The sequence below is a fragment of the Mastigoproctus giganteus genome, chromosome 10 (assembly GCF_048544385.1).
Source record: "Mastigoproctus giganteus isolate SK-2022 chromosome 10, ASM4854438v1, whole genome shotgun sequence".
Classification (NCBI taxonomy): Eukaryota; Metazoa; Arthropoda; class Arachnida; order Uropygi; family Thelyphonidae; genus Mastigoproctus; species Mastigoproctus giganteus.
Genome location: NC_143584.1, coordinates 183,610,729 through 183,638,542, shown reverse-complemented (window position 1 = coordinate 183,638,542; position 27,814 = coordinate 183,610,729). Strand labels below are relative to the sequence as shown.

The 27,814-nt window shown below is 36.8% G+C and overlaps 1 protein-coding gene across 1 annotated transcript in view; it reads left to right on the top strand.

Moving 5' to 3' along the window:
* Nucleotides 1–27,814, top strand: part of LOC150079616 (voltage-gated inwardly rectifying potassium channel KCNH6-like) — a 597,553-nt gene that overhangs the window by 563,844 nt on the left and 5,895 nt on the right. The window contains exon 18 of the mRNA XM_090383538.1: nt 14,392–14,545. Coding sequence (XP_090239664.1) covers nt 14,392–14,545 — 154 coding nt within the window. The remainder of the gene's footprint in view (nt 1–14,391; nt 14,546–27,814) is intronic.

The window sequence follows — 27,814 nt, the reverse complement described above, 5'->3', positions numbered from 1 at the left end:
AATTCAATTAATTCCATCTGTAGTTCCGTGGGTGCCGTCAGGATATCAACTAAATGTGGCTCATACGCCAATTTCATTTCTAAAGTATGTTCTTCAAAATCAGAAAATCTATCATTGTATTCTTCAATTAGCATGTCCAATACGGTTATGTAGTCTTTGAAAGTGTCACATACAACATATTTCTTCTCCTTTAACATATTTTTTAAATGAAGGAAATGTTCCCCAGATATTTCTGATTTAGAGAAAAGAGTTTTGTAAAAAATTAAATTTTTTTCGAAATACCTGAATTTTTTGCTACATGTCATATATATGTCTTGTTTTTCCCTGCAAATAAACATTTAATTCATTTTGCTTTTCCATAATATCACACAAAAAAGCAGCATTTCTACAAAATTCTTCATCTAATAAATCACATTCTTGTTGTTGTTCCTTGTAAAATTTTTTAATTTGTTCTTGCAAAGCCAAAACTTTTACTAAAATTTGTCCTTTTGATAACCAGTGCACTTTACAATAATATGGCAAGTCGACATTATATGTCTCATCATCCAATATAAGCATGCTTCGAAATTGGTGATGTCTTAAAGCATTTACTCGAATAAAGTTAACAATTGCAATAATTTTGTCCAAAGAATTGCTCAATGTGGAGGATTTAGCACAAAGGTTTTGTTGGTGTAATATACAGTGGAACGAAATTAACTTTTCTAAATTGGGCTTTTCTTTTTTTTAATAATGAAACAAATCCTTCTCGCTTTCCTCTCAAAGAAGGTGCACCATCCTTGCATACACTCACCAGGTTACCATGGTTTAGTCCTCTCTCAAGACACATTTCTTTAAAGTTGTTAAAAATATCAATTCCACGAGTCCTTCCAGTGAGCGTACCTAAAACCAGTAGTTCCTCGTAACAATGAAAATCTTCAGTTATAGCACGAATAAAATGTAATATTTGAGCAGAGTCATTTCTATCAGTGGTTTCATCTAACGCTATTGAAAAATATACATCTTTAGAGTGAATTATTACCTGAAGTTGTTCTCCTACATTCTGAGCTAATTAATGTTGTCTATTAGTTATAGTTTTTCTTGAGAGAGGTAATTATTTGTATTTGTCAACTTTTTCTGGATCTAAACATCCTACTGCTTCAACAATACATTCTTTTATCATTTCGATGTCACTAAATGATTTGCCTTTTTTTCCAAGTACATGTGCAATTTTGTACGTAACATCAGTTGCAGAAGTTCCTCACTTAATAAAAGCACCAAAAGCCTTTTCCTGGTGCTGTTTTTCTTTCTTTCTTCATTTTTTGAAGTGCAGATTTATGAGCTTCTCTTTCTAATTTTACATATTTATGGTCCTTGTGAGATAGATAATGTTGATTTGCATTGTATTTTTTTAATGTTGTTAGTGCTGTATTACATATCAAACAAACCATTTTGCCTTTCACAGAAATAAGAAAATACTGCATCTCCCAATCTTCTTTAAATGTTCTGATTTCTTCATTCAACTTCCTTTTAACTTTTTTGGACATGATGGGCAATATAAAAATTAAGCAATTGTGAAATCAAACATAAGAAATTACAGGATTACAAAATTCAAGACAAGAATACATACATGCAGTTGTTAAAATTTTCATAGTTACAAATATGCACATAAAAGCAACAGATAAAAAATCACGATGTCACAATTAAAATTTTAAAATAAAAAAATATTTTTGTCAAATTATTAACTCTGTTAAAATATTTTTTTTATTTTAACAAACTTAACAGAGGTTTAGAATTTTTTTTTATTAAATAGCTTTCGTTTTTTATCATTTGTGATACATAAAAACAATAGAAAAAGTTAAACATGATATATTTTACTTTTTAGATAAAAAAATTTGTATTTTCTTTTTTTAATTATCTGAATAATGTTTCTATATTGTGAAAAAATATATATAAATTTTTTATTATTAAAACGTTTTGAATATTTAATTTTAAAAAATATTAGTTTAAAAGTAGTAGGATTATTTAATGATTTTATTTCATCTTTGTGTGACAAAGGCCGCACATAAGATCTTAGAAGGCCGTGGGTTGCCCACCCCTGTACTAAGGTTTACATACCAACTAAGAAATATTGTTCAAGGTTTAGGCCTAAATGGATGTCAGATGAACTAATGAGACATATGGTAGAGAAGAAAAATGCATGGGATATATATAAATTAATGGGTGACATAGAAGCCTATGATAGATATAAGCTGGTCTGTAACCAAGTCACAAAGGAGATTAGGCAGGCAAAGGCAGATTATGAGAAATCCTTGGCAAAGGATGCAAAGAAAAACAGAAAAGAGTTCTTTACCTATGTAAACTCTAGAAGGAAAGGGATGAATCAGATTGATCCACTGGATATTGATGGCTCAACTGTTGATGATCCTGCTCAGGTGGCTAACAAACTAAACGAGTATTTTGCAACTACATTCACACATGAGGAGTTATTCAGGAAGGAGAATGCCAGAGGTGAAGTAAACTCTGACAGTGAGCTAGATGATTTTTTAATAACTGAGAGAAAAGTGGAGAAATTGTTGAGGATAACATAAAAAAGGCAACCGGGGTGGATGGGATCTATCCATTTATATTAAAGAAAGCAGCAAGGGAAGTAAGCAAACCCTTAGCCATAATTATGAGAGCTTCTTTGGACTCAGGGGAGGTACCCATAGACTGGAGATGTGCAAATGTGACCCCAATTCACAAAGGAGGATCAAAGGCTGACACAAGTAATTATAGACCTGCGAGTTTAACTTCTGTTCCAGGAAAATTAATGGAGGCACTGGTTAAAGAAGCACTGCAGGATCATCTAGACAAGACTTCAATTATAGCTCGGACACAGCATGGTTTTGTTAAGGGAAAGTCTTGCCTGACAATTTGATTGGATACTATGATGCAGGAGAAGGGGTGTGTTTATATATTTGGATCTTAGAAAGACTTTTGATACTGTTGCACATGGAAGACTGCTGCACAAATTGGAGCAGTATGGCGTTGGAAGCAAATTGCTGCTAGGGATAAAGGGATGGTTAAGGGGGAGAAGACAGAGTGGTAATCAATGGACACTGCTCATCTTGGACTAATGTTATTAGTGGAGTCCCTCAGAGTTCAGTGTTCGGTCCATTGTTGTTTTCTGTATTAATAAATGATATTGATGATGGTATATTAAGCTTAATATCCAAATTTACAGATAATACAAAGGTTGACAGGATTGTTAAGGACACTACTGACAGTATGCTGCTGCTGCAACAATATCTGGAAAGGTTGAGCAGATGGGCTGAGAGGTGGCAAATGAAGTTTAACATTGACAAATGTAAAGTACTACATATGGGAAACAGTAACCCCAGAACGTATCAACTCTGTGGTACTACACTGACAGTGGTAGAGAGAGTGAAAAGGACCTGGGGGTAATTGTGCAGGCAGATATGAAGTCTTTTCAGCAGTGCAGATGGGCTGCAAGAGTAGCTCATGGTGTCTTGTCAATGATATAGACACCATGCTAGAATTTTTCTAGTAGGGATAAGGAGGTGATTATTCCCTTGTATAAGGCAATGGTTAGGCAACACCTTGAGTACTGTATACAGGTCTGGAGGCCTCATTTCAAGAAGGATGTAGAGCTGCTGGAACGAGTACAGAGAAGGGCAACAAGATTAGTGAATGGAACAAAGGGTTGCTCTTACGAAGAAAGGCTTAAGTTTTGCAAATTATAGTGTCTGGAGACTAGGCACCGGCGAGGTGATCTGATAGAGGTGTATAAAGCCTTGAATGGTTTGAGCATGCTCAATGCCGATGGGATTCTTCCTCTTGTTCAGAATAATCACCTGAGAGGGCATAAATTCAAATTGAGGAAAGACAGATGTAGGATAGATGTGCGGAAATTTGCCTTTAACCAGCGGGTAGTTGGTTGGTAGAACAGACTTCCATCCCTTGTTGTGGAAGTTGATAGCCTAAATAAATTTAAGGCTCAGCTGGACAGGTATATCGAATGAACGGAGGGATGAAATGGGAATGGCTTTTTTTTTCTTTTTTTTTTTTTGGCTGATGTTGCATAAGCTTGCTTTCTTCCATCATGCGTCTACTAATGCTAATGTTATGAAGAAAGGCTTAAGTTTTGCAAATTACAGTGTCTGGAGGCTAGGCACCTGCGAGGTGATCTGATTGATATGTATAAAGTCTTGAATGGTTTGAGCATGCTCAATGCTGATGGGATTCTTCTTCTTGCTCAGAATAATCACCTGAGAGGGCATAAATTGAAATTGAGGAAAGACAGCTGTAGGATAGATGTGAGGAAGTTTGCCTTCGGCCAGCGGGTGGTTGATTGCTGGAACAGACTTCCATCTGTCGTTGTAAAAATTGATAGCTTAAACAGATTCAAGGCAGAACTAGACAAGTCCTGCCTTGTCTAGTTCAAGCGGGTGGATGAATGAAATGAGAAGGGGGTGTGTTTTTTTGTTGGCTTATGCTATTTAAGCTTGCTTTCTTGCAACATGTGCTACAACAAGCATTATAATTTTCCCAAGGATTTGAGCTTGGTTTTGGTGTAGACATTGTTACGTACTGTTCAGCTCATCTGCCATTTCTGTTGGACTTTCTGTGAACTTTCCACTGCATCTGATTAAGGGCTCTCTTTCATTTACTCTGTTCTTTTTAGAATTCGGAGCTGAAAAATCCCTATTCCTATTCTTAGCCCTCCTTTCTAAATATTTCTCATAATCAGTTTCCACATCATGGTGATCCTGCTCAGATAGCAAACAAACTGAATGAGTATTTTGCATCTACATTCACACATGAGGAATTATTAAGGTTTGAAAATGGCAGAAGGTTATCAAATTGTAGCAGGATACTTAATGATTTTGTAATAACTGAAAGCAAAGTGGAGGAGAAATTGTTGAAGTTAAACATAAGAAAAGCACGTGGGGTGGATGGGATCTATCCAGTTATATTAAAGGAGGCGGCAAAGCAACTAAGCAAACCCTTGGCCATAACTATGAGAGCATCCTTGGACTCATCCCACGGACTGGAGATGTGCAAATGTATCCCCAATTCACAAAGGGGAATCGAAGGGTGGCACGAGTAATTACAGACCAGTTAGTTTAACTTCTGTTCCGGGTAAAATAATGGAGTCGCTGGTTAAAGATGCATTGCAGGATCATCTAGACAAGACTGCAGCAATAATTCAGACACAGCATGGGTTTGTTAAGGGAAAGTCTTGTCTGACAAATTTGATAGGATATTATGATGTGGTTACAAAGGAACTGGATGCAAAAAATAATTTTGATATCATCTATTTGGATTTCAGGAAAGCTTTTGACACTGTTGCGCATGGAAGACTATTGTACAAATTGGAGCAGAATGGTATTAAGGGTAAGTTGCTACAATGGATGAAAGGATGGTTAAGTGGGAGAAGGCAGAGGGTGGTAATCAATGGGTGCAGCTCTTCGTGGACTAATGTTATTAGTGGAGTCCCACAGGGTTCGGTGTTAGGTCCACTGTTGTTTTGTATATTTATCAATGATATTGATGAAGGTGTATCAGGCTTAATGTCAAAGTTTGCAGATGATACAAAGGTTGGCAGGGTTGTTAATGACAGTAATGGCAGTGTGCTACTGCAACAGGATCTAGATAATTTGGGCAGATGGGCTAAGAAGTGGCAACTGAAGTTTAACCTTGACAAATGCAAAGTACTGCATATGGGTAGAAGTAACCCCAGAGAAACGTACCAACTGTGTGGTACTACACTTAAGGTGGTAGAAAATGAAAAAGACCTGGGAGTAATTGTGCAGTCAGATATGAAGTTTTCTGAGCAATGCAGACAGGCTGCCAGGGCAGGTCATGGGGTTTTGTCAATGATATATAGGAATTTTGCTAGCAGGGAGAAGGAGGTGATTGTCCCTCTGTATAAGGCAGTGGTCAGGCCACGCCTTGAGTACTGCGTACAGGTCTGGAGGCCTCATTTTAGGAAGGATGTAGATTTACTTGAGCGTGTACAGAGAAGGGCAACAAGATTGGTGAGGGGAATGAAGGGATCCTCTTACCAAGAGAGGCTTAAGTTCTGCAAATTGCAGTGGCTGGAGACTAGACACCTGTGTGGTGATATGATTGAGGTGTATAAGGCCTTGAATGGGTTGAGCATGCTGAATTCTGATGGGATCCTTCCACTTGTTCAGATTACGAACCTAAGGGGGCATAAATTCAAATTAAGAAAAGACAGATGTAGAATAGATGTGCGGAAATTTGCCTTTAGCCAGCAGGTGGTTAATTGCTGGAACAAACTTCCATCTGTTGTTGTGGAAGTTGATAGGTTGAATAAATTTAAGGAGGAACTGGACAGGCATTTGGAGAGAATGGTGTGATTTTTTTTGGCTGATGCTGCATAAGCTCATACACTTGCTTTCTTGCATCATATGCCACTACTACTAGTACATGCCTTAATTTCATCAGTGATTTTGTTATATATTTTCCTTTAATGCTCATATAAATTGGAATCACATGATTTTCTATAATGTCCCATACTTTTTTTTTTGTTTAGTTAAACTTTCAGCCTTACTAATCATCCATTTTGACCACAGAACTTGACCAGTGGTCAAGTTCTGTGGTCAAATATGTCTAGGGCTTCGATAAATCCTTTGAATATTTCCCATAGCATATCTCTATACGACAACATATGGTTGTCTCTCCAGCTGATCGAACTCAAGAAATATTTCATTCCATTATAGTCCGCTCTCTCTTTCTCGAAATTGAAGCTCTTGCCTTTACCTCTGACAGACATTTCTTTAGATATAACTCATTTTATGGTACCACAATTACTGCTTGCTATTGGTTTTTCTCCTCTCAAGTTTTTGATGCAGTTAGGTTCCTTAGTGGGAACGAGATCTTGGATATTAGAGATCCTCTTACTATCTCTGGACATAGTAAGTAGTAAGTATCCAATTTGTAAAAGAAAAAATTCTGTACCATTACCTCCACTTTATTAGTAACCTACCATTTTCATTAAATGGGGGGCTTCTTCAGTAACACAATCATGTGTTCATAACACAATATAAAGCAGTTGGGCAGATATAGAGGTGTGTGCAGTTCAGTGAGAGAATGGATAAGAAAAAAGACTGATGTGACTTTGAACATGGAAAATTAGTAAGCACTAACTTCACCAGTATGAGTATCTCAAAAACTGCAACTCTGCTGGGATTTCCACTTATGACTGTGTCTTAGGCATATCGAGATTGGACCAGCCAGCAATTGAACCAGGTTCCACTCGTGGCAGCAAAAAACAAGAAGTATGGTTACAGTAAACTCAGCACCATCAACGGTAGAGGACTGAAAAAATCAGTGACTGTGTCTGACAGATCCTGGTTCCTGCTGTTTCATGGTAATGAGAGAATCATAAAATGACAAAAACAGCATGAGTCTACAAAACTATCCTGCACAGGTGTTAACAATGCAGGCTGATTGTAGTGGTGTAACAATGTGGAAAGTATTTTCATGGTGCACATTTGGGCCCTTGATACCAGAGAAGCTAAATTTCAATCCCACCAGTTATCTGGAAATTGTGTACAACCATGTGCACTTCCTTTATCATGGCTACAGTGTATACATCTGCAAATAGGTTCTTCCAACAGGATAATGTGCAATGTCACAAGACCAGAAGGCACATTATAGCCATAGTAGCGTATGCGCTTTTAAACTTCCATAACAACAACAACAACAACAAGACCAGAACAGTACACAGCTGGTTCCAGAAATATGAGAGCAAATTCAGCCTGATTCAGTGGCCTTCCCAGTCACAAGATCTCAGTCCATTTGAGCATCTGTAGGAAGGTGGAATGGGCTCTTCAGAGTAGAGATCAACAACCATCCAATTTGCAACAACTGTGGGAAACAAGTGAGTCAGCATGAACCTGAATCTCTGTAGCATGCTTTCAACACCTCTGAGGGCTAAATGGGAGAATGACTTTATTAGGTAGTTGTATATAATAAAGTGGCCATTCATTCCATGCATTTCTATCTATAAGAGATAGATTTTAGTCATCCTTAATATGACACTCTTACTTATTAGTCCATTCAAACTGCCTTAATTTGGCAGTACCAACCTGTCGCCAGACAGGACCAGCAGAAAAATATTTCTTACTAGTGACTGGTTTGGGGATTAGCAGTTGATTCTTTTTGTACTTTAAACTTGTATATGCTGCTTTTTTTATCCATTTATATTGTTTTTCGCTTCATGAAAGCTGAGTGGCCCTGAAAGAGTAGACAGTACAGCTTATATTACTCAAGTGTGTCCAGCCAAGTACAGTTTGTCGTGTAATAAAGCAATGCTTTTCATTACGATGGCATGTTTTTCACTATCTAAAAGTTTCTCAAAGTTCACCACTTGCCTATGCAAGAATTATTGTGGAAATTAAGAGAAATTCCAGTAAAGTTTGTGGCTGTGAACATAAATAAGCTATTCCTAGTGCATCTGCATTCCAGGAAGGTGTTACAATAGTATCCTGTGTATAGTATCACAATATACCAAAAAAAAAAGGCCAGAATTAATATAGTTAGGGAAGGACGTTACGTGGTTGTTTTCCATGAAGATTAATTATTATATTTAATAACCACTCTTATACCACATGACATTAATAATATAGTTTATAAGCTTAATGCCCAAACCACTATACATTTAAGGTGATATTTCAGGCATCTTACCGATACCCATCATGATCTGATGATTAAATATAGTAATTAATCTTCAATGGCTAGAACATTATTCTGACAGGTAGTATGAATCATGGCAGTGAAACTGATGTTTCAACAGAAGGGGTAGAATCCACAAGATCATAACATTTTACAATTCAACAAAGTGGTGGGGGGGGGGGCTGACATAGTTCAATGAATTGTGTACTATGTATCAGCCAGAATACTATATGCTGGTCCATGGTGATTTTTTTTTTTCCTAATTAATTTTGAAGGCATCAATCTGCAAGTGACATGCAGGTGGTAACATGCAAAGAAGTCTGTTCATAATAAATATAAAAATTATTACAATAAAAGATGGGAATGCAAAGGAAAGCAACATTGTAATTGTTTTCTATTTCAGCCATTAAGAATTTTCATGTAATGTATGTCACAAGAATCCTGGAAAAAAGGATATGAATAATTTCTTTTTTATAATATTCATGACATACATAGGCAAAATTAATAGAATTTTAATATTTTTTTCATTGAAATAGATTAATTTCTATTTCAATGAAAAAATAATTTTGTAATTATTTTTTCATTGGGATAATTTTTTGTAAATATTGCTTAATTTTTTGTGTTGGACTAATGCTGAAGTTTCATGCAATTAATGCTTCCACAAACTTAAATTTGACAGAAATTAAATGTTTCATATTTCTCTCTTATGTCCAAAGTTTTTCTGAAAATTTAAGTATAATTAATAAATTTTTATTTCTTTATAAAATTAATGAGTATTTTTAGTCACAAAAAACATTTGCAAAATTTTCAATTATTATTTAAAAAAATCAAATGAAATTAATAAGCATTGCAATCTACTGGTAAAATGTCAAGCAATAATACACTAAAAGCACAAGTCAGAAAAATCAAATACTTTTTCAAATATTAATGTTAAATCTGAGGCCTATAAGGGGACAATATCACGTGTCACAGAAGACGGAGATAAACTGCAGTTAAGAGACTTTGGCCTGTAACATACCCCCAGTATTGTGTCCTTTTAATGCAAGTCACTTCACATTACACTGATTCAACATCAGCATTATGATGATCTGACTCTGAGTACTTTCTTACTACTTACAGGTTATGTGTCATTTTGATTTCTGTCACCAAACATCACTAGATTAAAATATTAATCTGTGGTGACTTTTCCCTCTTGTCAATCTCAAACCAGCTCCAATTATCTAATTTACCTTAATAATCAGTAACTATTTGTCCTAGTTCTGTCTTGAATTTATTTAAGCTGTCAACTTCTACAATGATAGATGGAAGTTTGTTCCAGCAATCAACCACCCACTGGCTAAAGGCAAATTTACGCACATCTGTTCTACAACTGTCTTTCCTCAGTTTGAATTTATGTCACTTCAGGCGATTAATCTGGGCAAGAGGAAGAATCCCTTCAGCATTGAGCTTGCTCAAACCATTCAGGCCTTTATACGCCTCAATCAGATCACCTCTCAGGTGACTAGTCTCCAGACAACACAATTTGCAGAACTTAAGCCTTTCTTCGTAAGAGCAACTCTTTGTTCCATTCACCAATCTCATTGACCTTCTCTTTATTTGTTCCAGCAGCTCTACATCCTTCCTAAAATGATTCCTCCAGACCTGTATACAATGCTAAAGGTGTGGCCTGAGCATTGCCTTATAAAAGGGATAATCACCTCTTTATCCCTACTAGAAAAATTCCTGTATTTCATTGACAAGACACCACGTGCTACTCTTGCAGACTGTCTCTGCACTGATCAGAAAACTTCATATCTGACTGCACAATTACCCCTAGGTTATTCTTCATGCTACCCATCAGTACTTTACATTTGTCAGTATTAAACTTCAGGTAGTAGATGACTTTCAACCGGTGAAATACCACTACTTTGCTTATTGGAGTCTTGAAGTGGTGAAACCCATGTTTAGTCTCTAGAGCAGTTTCCGGCATCCCCCTTCCCCCATACTTTTCCTTCAACCCATGCATGGTACTAAGTACCATAGGTTTTGATACCTTTCGTGTTTGGGGTTTTCATAAAAAAAAAAAAAAAAAAAAAAGTTGCCACCTCTTAGCCCATCTACTGAACTTTTCTAGATCCTGTTGCAGTAGCGTACTGTCATTATTGTCATTAACAACCTTGCCAACCTTCATATCATTGGAAAACTTCGACATTAAGCTTGATATACCTTCATCAATATCATTAAGAAATACAGAAAACAGTAATGGACCCAACACCGAGCCCTTGGGGGGGGGGGGGGGAACCACTAATAATATTAGTCCACAAAGAGCAGTGTCCATTGATTACATCTTTGTGACTACATCATAGTCAGTCAAATTGGTCAGACAAGACTTCCCCTTAACAAACCCATGCTGTGTCTGAACTATAACTGCTGTCTCGTCTAGATGATCCTGCAATGATTCTTTAATCAGTGCCTCCATCAATTTCCCCAGAACAGAAGTTAAACTAACAGGTCTGTAATTACTTGTGTCACTCTTTGAGCCTCCTTTGTGAATTGGAGTCACATATGCATATCTGCAAACCATGGGGACCTCCCCTGAGTCCAAGGAAGCTCTCATAATTATGGCTAAGGGTTCGCTTACTTCCTGTGCTGCCTCCTTTAATATAACTAATTAGATCCCATCAACCACAGGTGCCTTTCTTATATTTAACTTCAACAATTTTTCCTCCACTTTGCTCTCAGTTATTACAAAATCATTAAATCATTTAGAGTTTGATAAACTTCTGGCATTCTCCTCCTTGAATAACTCCTCATGTGTGAATGTTGATGCAAAATACTCGTTTGGTTTGTCAGCTACCTCAGCAGGATCATCAACAGTCAAACGATCGATATCGAGTGGACCAATCTGATTCATCCCCATCCTTCTAGTTTACATAAGTAAAGAACTTTTTGCTGTTTTTCTTTGCATCCTTTGCCAAAGATTTATCGTAATCTGCCTTCGCCTACTTAACCTCCTTTGTGACATGATTGCAGATCAGCTTAATTTATATGCATACCATGCATTATTCTTCTCTGTCACAATTCTTATTAGTTCATCTGACATCCATTTAGGCCTAAACCTTGAACAATATTTCTTAATTGGTATGAAAAGCCTAGTAGCTCAAAGATTTATTTTTTGAATGCTTTCCATTTAGAATTTGCTGTTGGTAACATCATCAGTTGGTCTCACTGTATAGAATTTAAAAACTGTCTCAGACCACTGTAGTCATCTTTACGAAAGCAAAAACCCTTCCCTTTACCCCTGATGGTAGTTACCTCTTTAAGTAAAACCCACATCAGCACACTGTGATCACTGCCATCTAGTGGTTCCTTTATCTCCAGATTCTTAATGCATGAAGAATCACTACTTATAATCAGATCAAGAGTATTGCTGCCTCTAGTTGCCTCTCTAACATGCTGTTGCAGAAAACAATCATCCAATAAATCCACAAAAGCCTTGGTAGTGTGCAAGTTAGCATTAGCATTAGTAGAGGCATATGATGCAAGAAAGCAAGCTTATGCAGCATCAGCCAAAAAAAAACCAGTCCCATTTCACCCCTCCATTCATTCGAAATACCCGTCCAGCTGAGCCTTAAATTTATTTAGGCTATCAACTTCCACAACAAGGGATGGAAGTCTGTTCCACAAACCAACTACCCGCTGGCTAAAGGCAAATTTCCGCACATCTATTCCGCACTCAATTTGAATTTATGCCCTCTCAGGTGATTATTCTGAGCAAGAGGAAGACTCCCATCAGCATTGAGCATGCCCAAACCATTCAAGGCTTTATACACCTCTATCAGATCACCTCGCCAGTGCCTAGTCTCCAGACACTGTAATTTGCAAAACTTAAGCCTTTCTTCGTAAGAGCAACCCTTTGTTCCATTCACTAATCTTGTTGCCCTTCTCTGTACTCGTTCCAGGAGCTCTACATCCTAAGTGACCAACCCACAAGTTCCAGTCAATATCTGAGAAATTAAAATCCCCCACTATAAGACAATCTGATATACTGGCCCACTCTATTTCTCTGTACAGTTCATTATACTCATCAGAGTAATTGGACCTATAACACACTCCCACTCTCAACTTTGTTTTCCCAGTGCTTATGACATAGGCGCCTCGGTAGCCAGGTGGGCAGGAGCAGCAGTGCGTAGCACACGCTTCTTGATTAGACCGGGGTTCGAGCCCGTGAACACCAAATACGGAGGATGCGGAAAGGTCAGGGAATGACCACCGCATATCCCCGGAGCAATATGGCCTTAGTTGCTAATGCTCCTAAAAAAAAAACCAGACAACCAAACCAAACCAGGCTTATGACACATCAAATTGAGTCAACATTGCACTGACCACCGATGTTAATTGGATGCACTTCCTTAGATTTTATGTGTTTCTTAAGTAACAGCATAATCCCTCCTCCCTTCCTATCCTTCCTGTACACATTGTACTCCCCAAATTCCAATTCTGCATTCCTTATATCTGTGTGACACCCCGTCTCTGATATCCCAACAAATTTGCCTGTGACTGCTTTGTACATCCCTACTGCCTTCAGAAAATCTGGGGAGCACTGTTATCTCCATAAGTATGTTTTCATGGCCAGATTTACGCACTGTGCTGAGTGAAAAACCAGAAGAATAATTCAAGGGGGAAAAAATTAAAGTCAAGTCAATATTTAGCATGTTTTTACCTTTTGATTATTTTATTTTTAAGTTTCTGTGAAATACCAGACACTAACATAAGATGCTTAATAAAAATATACCTACTTTATATTGTTATTAAGTTTTGTTTAATACAAGTATTTTAAACAATATCATTACATTACATTTTAAACACTAGTAAATGGAAATAAAAAAATTTAATGGCTACTTTAAATTCTTATAGAGCTGCATATAGTTATTCACATCATGTATGTCATGATGTGAATGAAACCTTACATGAAGAATCATGTAAAGAAATGTATTATATAATATCTGGGTAAATACACCATAGTTTACCCATAAATTTAACTACATAAGTAGTGTAATGTCATCGTTTGATTTTATCTCATATTGTGGCTACCTTCAACAATGAGATACCAGGTATTGCACTACTTCGAATAAATAATACTTCTCTAATAGAGGAGACTACTGTTATTTATTCTCAGTGGGCACCACCATCCAGACGCGTTTTGGAGCTTGTTGGTTCACTCATCAGTGAGCAGGCAGGTACCCTGATAATGGAGAAATGCCATCACAGTTGCAAAGTTAATTCCCAATACGAGAGATGCAAAATGGTGGAGATAATGTTAATTTTGCAACCGTGATGGCATGTCTGCATTATCAGGGTACCTGCCTGCCCACCGATGAGTGAGCCAACAAACTCCAGAACTCGTCTGGGTGATGGTGCCCACTGAGAATAAATATCAGTAGTCTCCTCTATTAGAGAAGCATTATTTATTTGAAGTAGTGCAATACCTGGTATCTCATTGTGAAAGTAGCCATAATATGAGATAAAATCAAATGATGCCATTACACTACTTATGTAGTTAAATTTATGGGTAAACTATGGTATATTTACACCGATATTATATAGTTAATTCAACCCATAACATATTATGCCTCGTGCATTTAGTCTTCAAAAAGAAATGTATTGTACAAATATATTATTTTGAAATGCCGAGCTGTGTTATAAAAATTATTGTGTTTGGTCCAGAGCCAATGAAGATAGTGTCGGAGTGGTGCCTTCAGGAGATCCTAACCGACCAGATTTTAGTAGTCGGGAGTCACACCATCCCAAAACTGTGCCTGTCACACCTGCCTCTGACAGGCCACCCGAACCTCCTAGGTGCTTCTCCCAGCCTTTAGAGGTAAATTAATTTCTTGTTGGTAATAATAATGCCATCTTTAGCATGTAAGAGGTTGCATATCCAAGAGGATATTCGGCTCGCAAGTACATGTATTTATTTTGATGCAGTTTCCCCAGCTTCACTCAATTCATAGATATTATGCTCTTTCTCAGTGAGACTTTTAATTAATATTCTTATATATTAAGAGTATTGCAATGAATAATATAGTAAAGAAAAACAGTGGGCAGATCAGGGTCACTTACTGGGTTTCCTCTGCTCACCCCTCCTTATTGTGTGTATATACTGTGAGTAGGCCTTGAGCTGCCTATTCTTTGTTTTTTCCATACTGTATTGGCTTATTTCATTTATTATACTGTAAAAAGGCAGTTTATATTCACATTCAAAGCTATTGAAGAATTGGAAGAAAAGTACTCAACCTTTTTAAGCCATCAGGTGACCATTTGTAAGCTGTAACTCTGTATTTCTGTCTTCATATTTATTTTTATTTTTTTTTTATGGATAAAAGTTTTAAAATGAAAACTTCAGTGTTATGATCACATAACATTATATGCTTTATAGGCATTTAAAACATTATAACTGCACAAATACATAATACATTATTATTTTAAGAAAGAAAGGGAGTACTTCAAAACCATAATTTCTGAAAAGTTTTCCAAGTAATCTCAGCTTCGTATTATTGTACAATGCAGCCCAAAATGTGCACTGATTTTCTCTCTAACTGCTTGACTCTATAGAGGCAAACGTGAGTTATCAGCTTGCAAGGGCTTGTTTTTCTCATACTTATTTATCCATTGGCATTATTAATGAAACAGTATGTCTGTGTTGACTTCATTTGGGTTATTATCAGTTAAGAGCAACAGCTGAACTTTGTTACTTAATCTTTATGATTACTTATACGGGATGCTCACAAAGTCTAAAACTATAGAAAGTTGGTTAAAATTAATTCTCTGTTTTTTTCAGTTTCAAGGTTTCAATTTCATTGTATGTTACAACAGCGTGTAGAGATTATTCTTTTGTGAGGTCACAATGACTCGTCCAGTGGAAGTGAGGCAGATAAGTTTAACGACTATCACCTAAAAGAAATCCAGTAATACATACTATGGTTGGAAAATTATTTAACAAGTTTAAAGAAACTGGCTTTTTAGCAGGCAAATCGCATTCAGGTCATCCCAGCACTCCAGAAGTAATTTATGAAATTGTAATTGTAATAATCCAGAAAAGTCATTGAGGCACACCAACTTGGAATTTCCGAATACCGCAAATTACTATCAACAACATTCTGAAAAATTAAAAATTTATAAACTTCAGCTATTGAAACACATCATAGAAGATGATTCTGACTGGCATTAGAAATGTGTGAATGGTTCTGTGGTAACATTGAACAAGATGAAAATTATGATGATAGGTACTGGTTGAGAGAAAAATCCACATTGGTCCGAAAGTAAAGAGTCCAGAGAATTATTATTATTAGCCATATGGTGAAAGGAAGCCTGAGGCTTATGCTACACCAGCCAAAAAAAAATTTCTCTTACCCTGAGAGAGAGAGAGAGACCCTGGGTGTTCACCAGATGTGAACCCCTGGGGATGCATAATGGTGGTACATTTATGATTCATTTAGGGCACAGAAGTCATGGTCCACTCTGCTTTACTGGCACCACGAGTGAAGAAAGTTGTTTGCAAATGCTAGGAGATAAGTTGATGTTAGAGCTTGATATCTTTAAAGGCAAGCTAGCATAATTCATACAAGATGGCTCTCCACTTCATGCACTTCCAGTTCATCACTGGCTAGATAAAATATTTCTAGTGTGATGGTAGGAGGGGAGCCAGTAAAGTGGGCTTCTCAAATCACCAGACTTAAATCCACTCATTTGTTTTTGGGGCTACATAAAATTGCAAGTTTATAGGGTGAAAATTTCTAATGCAAATTATCTCAAACTGAATTCTGCATGTACATTACAGCATAGATGCTGCAAACAATTCAAAACAACATTAAGTTCCAATTGCAAGGATGTTTTGAGCCAGAGGATGAATGTATAGAACAATTTTGTAAATTAAGTATTTCCCCTATGGTTCCACACTTTTGTGATACCATGTATAATGTAGTCCCATAAAAATTAATGGTTACTTGAGTCAGAGCAGTAAAGCAGAATTATTTATGCTGTGATCAAATGCACACGACACCACAAAATACCGTACATTGTTACAGCGATTCACTGTAGTATAGTTGTAAATGCATTTGGCCTAATAGAAATATGAACTGAAAGTTTATGTATTATGTTTGGCTACAAAATGGTGTGACTTGACATATTTCTTAGGTCAGTCATGAACCTTTTTATGCAAAATTAGATTATATAATTTTGTATCATTAGATAAGGCTTGGTTAATTAGATTAAATTAATTTAGTCAGTTATCTGAGAGATTTTGTACTAGCACAAGGTATTTTATGCAGTCTACCACAGGTGCCTCCGTAGCCAGGTGGGCAGGAGCAGCAGTGTGTAGCACACGCTTCTTGATTAGACTGGGATTCGAGCCCGTGACCACCACATACGGAGGATGCGGAAAGGTCAGGGAATGACCACCGCATATCCCGGAGCAATATGGCCTTAGTTGCTAATGCTCCTAAAAACCAAACAACAACAACAAGCAGTCTACCACACAACAACCCTATGGCCTCAAATTTCTTTATCAAATATTGACAGGCCTAATAGAACATGGACCACAACTGAAAATATGGACATGTTTATGTTCCCATGAATTAGCTGCAAGTTTGCATCCAGACAACAGACAAAAATAAATCAATCGCCTGTGTAATTTTTAAATTATTAATGGTAATCCAACCCTTAGCACAAATAAATTCATGAATGCTCATTGATAGGGATTCAACCATACTCCTTAAATAGTTTATATCAATATTAGACCATAATGAAAACATTTGAGGCAATAGTTCATTCAGGTTTCTTGGATACTATTGTTGTGTTTTCAGTTTCTTTTCAAGATATATTCCATATTCTCTGCAGGATTTATGTCTGGTGACTTTGCTGACCAATTTAAAGGCCCTAACATTCCATCATGTTCCTCATGTCAGTTTAAATCAGTAGAGGCCCTGTGAACTGGACAGTTGTTGTCCTAGAATACAGGATTATTGAAATCATGAGGAGTTTCTCAAACGTTCAGCAAAAGGTGCAACCTAATCATCATGTAGCCAGCCTGATTCATCCTGGTTAACATTTCAAGTAGGGATCCCAGCTCATAACAGTTAAAAAAAATTCATACCCAACACCAGTTTGTATGACACCTTGCACACTGGTCTGGATGAAATGCTTCATTTCTACTCTCATATGAACTTGATGCCTGGAATCATTAGAGTATAGGCAGTGTACCATTATTTGTCAGTCCACATTACATCTTTCTAATCATCAATAGTCCAGTTTTTTTACAATTTTTAGCCCATATTAGCTGGGCTTTTTTATGTCCAGTTGTTAACATGGTACTTTTTGTAAGGGAACTTACTCCAGTTATGCAATTCTCTTCAAAGTATTTTCCCAGAATCAGCTGATGAGATCTCTGGTTAACTCTTTGCAGCAGTTTTTGTCTTATTTGAAATTGTTTTTTTTATTTTTAATCATGATCACTTAGCACAATTCTGTCATTGATTTCTGGTTTATTTTGCCTCACACCATTCCTTAAATCCCTTCTTTTGCCACTCACTAACATCTCTTTTGTGTCCTCTCTTTTGTGACAGAAATCCTCGCTTTGGTCACAGCTGACCTTGTACTCTAATTTCAGTACTGTAAGCAAACAAACGTCAAATGTACACATGTTTTTAATCTATTATGTGCCGTAAATACTACAATTAACTAATTTTTTTTCTAGTGTCTTATATCAATGCTTCACCTACTCACCACATTGCACTCCTGTTTCTGTCATCTTAGATGATCAACTGCTTTGTTTTTCTGAACCTTAATAAATTATCATTCTGCACCTAGTGACACAGGCTTGAACTATGCCATCATGCAACTTTAGCATCTTTATATCTTGAGTGCAAGCTATAAGAATATTTCAAAATTCAGCTCTTTCCAACAAGTACTCTGAGAGGATAAGGATTTGCAAAATTGCAATCAGGAAATTATTAATAAACACCTTGTATGCAGAACATTGTCCATTTATAAAATAAATTATCAGTTTGTACTTCAGGATAACCACACAGCAATCCTGAATTATAAGAACCAGAGGAGTCATGCATCCCAGTGGCCAATAGTGTATACCATGGTAATTATTATTATTATTTTTTTTTTTTAATGAAAATCCCAAAACTCAAAAAGGTATTAGAATCTATAGTACTTAGTACTGTGCATGAATTGAAGGCTAAGAAGACAGAAGATACTTATTGAGGTGTATAAGGCCTTGAATGGTTTAAGCAAGCTCAATGCTGATGGGATTCTTCCTCTTGCTCAAATTACACACTTGAGGTGGCATAAATTCAAATTGAGGAAAGAGAGTTGTAGAATAGATGTGTGGAAGTTTGCCTTTAGCCAATGTATGATTGATAGTTGGAACAAACTTCCATCTGTCGTTGTGGAAGTTGATAGCTTAAATAAATTCAAGGAAGAACTTTACAAACTTTTGTGGCAAATGGATGGGTGAAATAGGAAGTTTTGATGCTGTATAAGCTTGCATCATATTATTATTATTATTATTAGCCATATGGTGCAAGGAAGCCTGAGGCTTATGCTGCACCGGCCAAAAAAAAAAAAAAAAAAATTCCCACATTACCATGAGAGAGAGAGAGAGAGAGAGAGAACTAGTAGGGAATCACCAAGAAAGAGAAGAATGATGATATCCAGCTCAAGACCCTGGGTTTTCCAAGCCCATACTCACCAGATGTGAGCCCCTGGGGTAGAATATACCTCTACTAATGCTACTTGTTGACATTACTTGAATTTCTGTAGATTATAATTTTCAGGAAATACAAGTGAATGAAGGTGGCTCCTCCGTAGCCAGGTGGGTAGGAGCAGCAGTGCATAGCACACGCTTCTTGATTAGACCGGGGTTCAAGCCCATGACCACCAAATACGGAGGATGTGGAAAGGTCAGGGAATGACCACCGCATATCCCCGGAGCAATATGGCCTTAGTTGCTAATGCTCCTAAAAACCAAATAACAAACAACAAACAAACAAGTGAATGAAAGTGGTTCTAGCAAACAAAAGTAGATGTGATAAATGAGAAAGCGAAAAGGTTGGTTCTGTGAGTTTGGAAATAGACAGTGAATGGATGCTGACTGATTGCAGTTCGTGTTTAGTCTAGTTTGGAAAAAAAAAAAAAAAAAAAAAAAGTGATATTAGGATTACTCAAGAACAACAACCTCCACCCATGTGTAATATGTCCATAAATTTTGTGTTGTCTGGTCAGTTGATAGGCAAAAATGGACATCATTGGGATTGGAACTGAGAACTATGTATATTTGTGAAATGAATAAGGAAGTTTAAATCTCTTTATAAATATATTAATCATTATCAGTTCATTAATCTGGTTATAAGTACATTTATTAAGGCAGTGTATTAAATGGTTTTCCCCCCAAGAATAAGGTGAATTTATTCTTGAGAAATTAAGTGAATTTAAGGAAAATAATGGAGTCACTGGTTAAAGAAGAAATGTAGGACCATCTGGAGAGGAATGCACTTATATGTCAGTCACAGCATAGATTTGTTAAGGGGTGGTCTTGTTAAACAATCCGATAGGTGACTATGATGCAGTGGCCAAGGAACTAGATGCAAAAATTAATTTTTAATATCATACACTTGGATTTTAGGAAGGATTTTGACACTGTTGCACATAAAAGACTGCTGTATAAACTGGAGCAATGTGGCATTATGGGCAAGTTAATGCTAAGGATAAAAGTATAGTTGAGTGGAAGAAGACAGAGAGTGGTTATCAGTGGGCACTGCTCTTCGTGGACTAATGTTAGCATTAGCAGAGGTATATGATGAAATAAAGCAAGCTTATATAGCCTCAACAAAAAAAAAAAAAAAAAAAACCATCCCGTTTCACCCAAATGTTCACTTCAAAAGATTGTCTAGTTCAGCCTTGAATTTATTTAAGCTGTCAACTTCCACAACAACGGATGGAAGTTTGTTCCATCAATCAACCACCTACTGGCTAAAGGCAAATTTCCACACATCTATTCTAAAATTGTCTTTCCCCAAATTTGAATTTATGCCCCTTCAAGTACGAAATCTGAGCAAGATAAAGAATCACATCACCGTTGACTTTCTCAAACCATTCAAGGCCTTATACACCTCAATCAGATCACCTCACAGGTGCCTCATCTCCAGATGCTGCAACTTGCAGAACTTAAGCCTTTCTTGGTAACAGCAACCCTTTGTTCCATTCACTAATCTCATTGCCCTTCCCTGTACTCATTCCAGCAGCTCTACATCTTTCCTAAAATGAGGCCTCCAGATCTGTATGCAGTACTCATGGTGTCGCCTGACCAGTGCCTTATACAAGGAGGCAATCACCTTATCCCAGCTAGCAAAATTCCTATATATCATTGACAAGAACCAATGAGCTACTCTTGCAGCCTTTTTGCACTGCTCAGAGAACTTCATATCTGACTGCACAATTACCCCCAGGTCTTTTTCATTCTTCACAACCCAAAGTGTAGTACCACACAGGTGGTATGTTACTCTGGGGTTACTACTACCCATATGGAGCACTTTGCATTTGTCAATGTTAAACTTCAGTTGCCACATCTCAGCCCATCTGCTCAACTTTGCCACATCCTGTTGCAGTAGCATACCGTCCTTATTGTCATGAACAACCTTACAAGCCTTTGTATCATTCGTCTGCAAACTTTGATATTAAGCCTGATGTACCTTTTCAATATCATTGATAAATACAGAACATAGCAATGGGCCCAACAAGGATCCCTTGGGTACACCACTAATAGGCGCCTCCGTAGCCAGGTGGGAAGGAGCAGCAGTGCGTAGCACACGCTTCTTGATTAGACCGGGGTTCGAGCCCGTCACCACCAAATACGGAGGATGCGGAAAGGTCATTCAGGGAATGACCACCGCATATCCCGGAGCAATATGGCCTTAGTTGCTAATGCTCCTAAAAACCAAATAACAACAAATAACAACAATAACACCACTAATAACATTAGTCCACAAAGAGCAGTGTCTATTGATCCCATTATCCATAGCAACAACTTGCCCTTAATGCCATACCACTCAAACTTGTACAATAGTCTTCCATGTGCAACAGTATCAAAAGCTTTCCTAAAATCCAAGTATATGATATCAAAATTATATTTTGCATCCAGTTCCTTTGTGACCACATTGTAGTATCCAATCAAATTGGCCAGACAAGACTTCCCCTTAACAAACCCACGCTGTGTCTGAACTATAACTGCAGTCTTGTCTAAATGATCCTACAGTGCTTCTTTAACCAGTGACGCTATTATTTTCCCTGGAACAGAAGTTAAACTAACAGTCCTGTAATTACTTGTGTCACCTTCTGATCTCCCTTTTTGAATTGGGGGATACATTTCCAGTCTGTGGGGACCTCCTATGAGTCCAAGAATGCCCTGATAATTATGGCTAAGGGCCTGCTTATTTCCTTTGCTACCTCCTTTAATATAATTGGATAGATCCCGTCCACCCCAAGTGCCTTTCTTATGTTCAACTTCAACAATTTTTCCTCCACTTTGCTCTGTTATTTCAAAATCCTTTAGCTCCCTATTACAGTTTGATGAACTTCTGGCATTTTCCTCCCTTAATAATTCCTCATGTGTGAATGTAGATGCAAAATATTCATTCAGTTTGTCAGCTACCTCAGCAGGATCATCAACAATTGAACCATCGATATCAATTGGACCAATCTGATTCATCCCCTTCCTTCTAGAGTTTACATAAGTAATGTTTTTACTGTTTTTCTTTGTGTCCTTTGCCAGAGATTTCTTGTAATCTGCCTTTGCTTAAGTAACCTCCTTTGTGACTTGATTATAGACTATCTTATATCTACCATAGGCATCTGTGTCTCCTGATAATTTATATGCATCCCATGCATTTTTCTTCTCTGTCGCAAGTCTCATTAGTTCATCTGACATCCATTTAGGCCTAAACCATCAGTAGTTGTGGAAGTGGATGGTTTGAATACATTGAAGGAAAAACAGTCAAATTTTTGGAGGGTATGGATCGGTGAAGTGTGTAGTGTGTGTGGGTTTTTTTTTTGGTTTTTTTTTTGGCTGATGTTCTATATGTTTGCTTTCTTCCATCATTTACCACCACTACTACTACTATTTATTTTGGAATCTTATCTTGCATCCAAAATGTTTTTTAATGCCCAGCTACACGCAGTAATAAATATCCAAGCAAGCTTTATCAAATAAAACAAATCATCCCAACATACAGCCTTTTTCATCAACTAGGTATCTAAATTTACATAACTATGGCATGAGATATTTTTAGACAGAAGCCAAAAAACAGTTTCATCCTGACAGTAGTGGCATTTGATTGTCTTTGTTAATTTTTGCACATTAGCATTAGTAGAGGTATATGATGCATGAGAGTAAACACTTATACAGCATCAGCAAAAAAAAAAAAAAAAAAAACCTTCCTATTTCACTCATCCATTCGCTCCAAAAGTTATAGCAACTATAGCTAAGAGATATGAATGTATGTTGTGTGTATTTTATGGCCCTTTTTTTTTCTTTTTTCTGGATGAATATCTAGAGTTTCTGGGTTAGCTAGGGGAGAAACAGTGCAACTCTAACCTAAGACTTGTTAACTCTTGCCATGATCTGAAAAAGCCTATAAAAGTTCTTGCTCTCTTGATGTCTTTTGAATAAGGCCTTTTCCACACAGTGTGTAAGATGATCATAATCACTATGCTACCACAGGGGTTGTTTGAGCAGCAGTACATTTATTAGTGCAGTGTATTGAATTTTTTTTTTTCCAAGAACAAGACAAACCCTATCCCACATTCAAATCATTTTGCAGTGATAAGAAACATGCAGTAATAAATATCCAATCAGCCTTTATGAAATAAAACAACCATTCAACAAAATATACAACAGTTTCATCAATCAGGTAATCACAAATGAGATAGACTTCTTTATAAAGACAACTCAGCTCTTTATTTTCATTTATGATTGTTATATGGATAATTAGAAGCCCTAGGCTGTAATTTGTTGAGTGTCAAACAGGTAACCTGAATGGCCACAAGCATAAACCCAAGTTGGCAGTTTTAACACTAGAAAAAAATGCAGAGTGGAAGAAGGCTTTTGAGCTCTCTTGAAGAATCTCTACTGAAGCTTTGACAGCTATATGGATTGTCATACTGCCATTGCACATCAAGCCATGAAAAAGTAGAAGTGCTTCACTGCCAGCAACGAATTACAATCACTGTCCCACATGCTATGTGGAAAAGACCTGGATTCAAGCCTCATTTTGGAATGGAGGTAATATTATGGAATCTTTTAATACAATGGCTAAATTAGTCTTGAAGGAGTGTCACATGGGTTTTCATCCAGAAAACAGGTAAACCTACATAGAATAGATGTAATTTACAGAAACAATACAGTAGAAGGAAAAATAGATTTGGGAGTTATGACCCCAGGGGCTCACATCTGGTGAGTATGGGCTTGGCACACCCAGGGTCCTGAGCTGGATTTCATCATTCTTCTCTTTCTTGGTGATTCCTCTCTCTCTCTCTCTCTCTCTCTCTCTCTCTCTCTCTCTCTCTCTCTCTCTCTCTCTCTCTCTCTCTCTCTCTCTCTCTCACAGGGTAACTCAGAAATTTTTTTTATTTTTTTTTTTTGGCTGGTGCAGCATAAGCCTCAGACTTCCTTGCACCATATGTCTGATAATAATAATATGGTGGGATATGAAGTTATCCAAACAACTGGGAGGCAGCAAGATAGCCCCACGGTGTAATATCAATTATTTATCAAACATTTGTTTGTAGATAAGGAGGTCACAATGCCCCAGTATAAGGTAATAGTAAGACCACACTTGGAATTCTGTGTTCAGGTATGGAGATTACCTATAAAAGACATCAGGCTTCTTGAAAGGTTCCAAAGACAGGCAACTCTCCTGATGAGATCAGCAAAGGGGCATCCATATGAGTTCTTCCCCAAGACCGAAGAATTCATACTCACCATTCAAGACCATTAGCATTAGTAGAGGCATATGATGCAAGAAAGCAAGCTTATGCAGCATCAGCCAAAAAAAAAAAAAAAACACTCCCATTTAACCCCTCCGTTCGTTCGAAATACCTGTCCAGCTGAGCCTTAAATTTATTTAGGCTATCAACTTCCACAACAAGGGATGGAATTCTGTTCCACCTACCAACTACCTGCTGGGGTGGGAATCCCTCCCCCTGCACTCCCTTTGCTACGCCTCTGCAACCTTTAGTAATTTATAAAAATTACTATTGCAACAGTATAATTTGCATATAATTATTAATAAAATAATTGAAATAATACAATGAATGTAACAAAAAAAAAATATCAAATAAAAAGAAACTTACAAATACAGTATTCGTTTATATCTACAGAGAATTTAATTCTATATAAACTACAAAGAAATTAGAAAACCAGACAGTTTACATTTATATATGTAGTATAAAATCATAGAAACAAAATATTGTGATATATTTTTCTTTTAACATTATAACATAAACTAAAAATATGCAATGAAGGTATATTATTTTAATTGAATTTTTCTCGCTTTGAAGGCCCTTTCACAAGAAGCTATTGTTACAGGCAGGGTAAGAAAAATTCATAGCGCTATTTCTATATTTAGATTAAGATTCTATTAGACAATACTCATGAACGAATTTGAGTAGTTGTAAAAGGGTTACAGATTTTATATCCTGCAGAATTGATAAAACATGATTTTTAAAATATCTGTTGAAATATCAACAGATATTTGAAAAATTGTTTGTCCTCCAGTGCTAACTACTGGAGAACAAACCAAAAAGCTCAGAGGTTTGACGTCACAAAACGGGCCATACTTTGTAGAAGTTTGTAATTGGAGTTTCTCTGTTATTTTTGAAATTTGTAAACCACTGTTCCTCCGTGATATTTTTTTCTGTAAGTGATTATAAATCCCGAATTTATAATTTTTTTAACTCTCACAAAATCACAAAAATTTCTGGAATCATAAGTAGCACATACAAAGATAATGCAGTATTTCTTTTAATAAAATTTTTATTTTTATTTTAAACAAAGAACGCAAGTTGACCAGAAGCTATTATCTGTGTCAGGAATACGCCTTAATCTTTTGACTGGCTATAGAAAGCATTTGACTAGCATGACTTCTCGGTATGTGGGATAGGTGGCTGCATACATCTTACGTTCCACTTACATTGTGGAACGGTAATTAACCCTTAATTTGCACTTTATAATTGCTTAAATTGCCTAAAGACTGGAGAAGGAAACAAAGCATACAAAGTTAAGTCTCATGTAATCCGTTTGTTATATGGAAATTTTCTTCTACAGAAACTTTTAAATGTAACTACCAAAAGGAATTCAAAAAATTTGCTATAAAAAAGTTCATTAAACACAGGTCCAACTGTAATTAAACCAAAAATGAAATTTTAAAATATATAGCTGGTCGGATGCACCCTTAAAATGCTGCACCTGGGGCTGATGCCCCACTCACCCCACCTGTTCCGGCTCTGTTACAGAGCCATCAGGCTACCTAAATACCACATTGGTTGCACACCCAAAAGTAGCGATATCAGAGTAATTGCACAGCTGAAGCAGAACCTTTCTGTTTATATTTATGATGATTATAAATGAGAGATGAACTGTGTGGGGGAAAGATTACTAAAGTACAAGATGGAGTCATTTATATAATTTATAATGAAAAGCAAACCAAATGGGAGTTCAAGAAAAACCCATCTTCGATAATCCAGTACATAATAATTAAAATGATTTCAATTCATGAAAGTAGACATCAGTGTATTATCAAGTTCCACAGAGGCACATATGAGAAAAGATTCGCTGATGTGTGGGCTTCCTGGAGAAGCTGCAGAATTCATATGAAAGAAAAGTGAATAAAGTATTTCATAGGTATCTACAGAAATTTGGCATTTAGATTCAGATTAGTTATAGGCTTGCAATTTTTAATCCATAATCTGGATTGATTTTTATAGATAGGGATAATTAGAGCTCTCTCCAGCCAGGGATAAAGATAAAATTTTAAAAAGTTTTTTTTTTTTTTTTTTATGAAAACCCCAAACACGAGAGGTATTAGAACCTTTAGTGCTTAGTACCGTGCTCCAGTTGGAGGTTGAGAAGAAGAAAGAAGTTATTTGTTGACATTAGATTTGAACTTCTGTAGACTGTAATTTTCAGGAAATACATATGAAAGAAGGTTGTTCCAGAAAACAGCAGTTGAATGAATAAACGAGGAAGATGAAAAGTTGGTTCTGTGAGTTTGAAGTGGGACAGTAAATGGATGTTGGCTGGTGGTAGCACTGTTCAGACTGTTTTGAAAGAGAGAGCAGGAATTATAGAAGCCAATTCAGAAGAACAGTGCCCATGGAAGTATCTGTAGAAAAGGCATGCAGCAGAAACAGTACATCTATGAGACAGCGAATAGAGAGACTCTGTTAGAGATGAGTCATCGATTAACAGTGCCCATGGAAGTATCTGTAGAAAAGGAATGCAGCAGAAACAGTACATCTAGTTAGTTATTTTAGTTAGTTATTTGGTTTTTAGGAGCATTAGCAACTAAGGCCATATTGCTCCAGGATATGCAGTGGTCATTCCCTGACCTTTCCGCATCCTACGTATTTGGTAGTGACGGGCTCGAACCTCGATCTAATCAAGAAGCGTGTGCTACACACTGCTGCTCCTTCCCACCTGGTTATGGAGGCGCCAACAGTACATCTATGAGACAGCGAATAGAGAGACTCTGTTAGAGATGAGTCATCGATTAACCTAACTGCCCTGTTCTGTAAGGCATCTAGAAGTCTGGGAGAGGTTTTGGGAGACACTGCCCCAGATGTGGAAACAATATTCCATGGTAGGGTGGATTTGCAATTTATACAGAGTGAACAGCTGTTTGGAAGAAAAGTAATGATGAGAGAAAAAGAGAAAACCAAGTTTTTTAGATGCAAAGGAAGCAATATTTGTAATGTGCTTGTGCCAAGAGAGTTTAGAAGTCAGAGTAAATATACCATCTTGCCTAGAAATCAGAGTGTCACCAAAGATAAGCATAGGAGCAGAAGAATCCTTTTTGTGAGATATAAG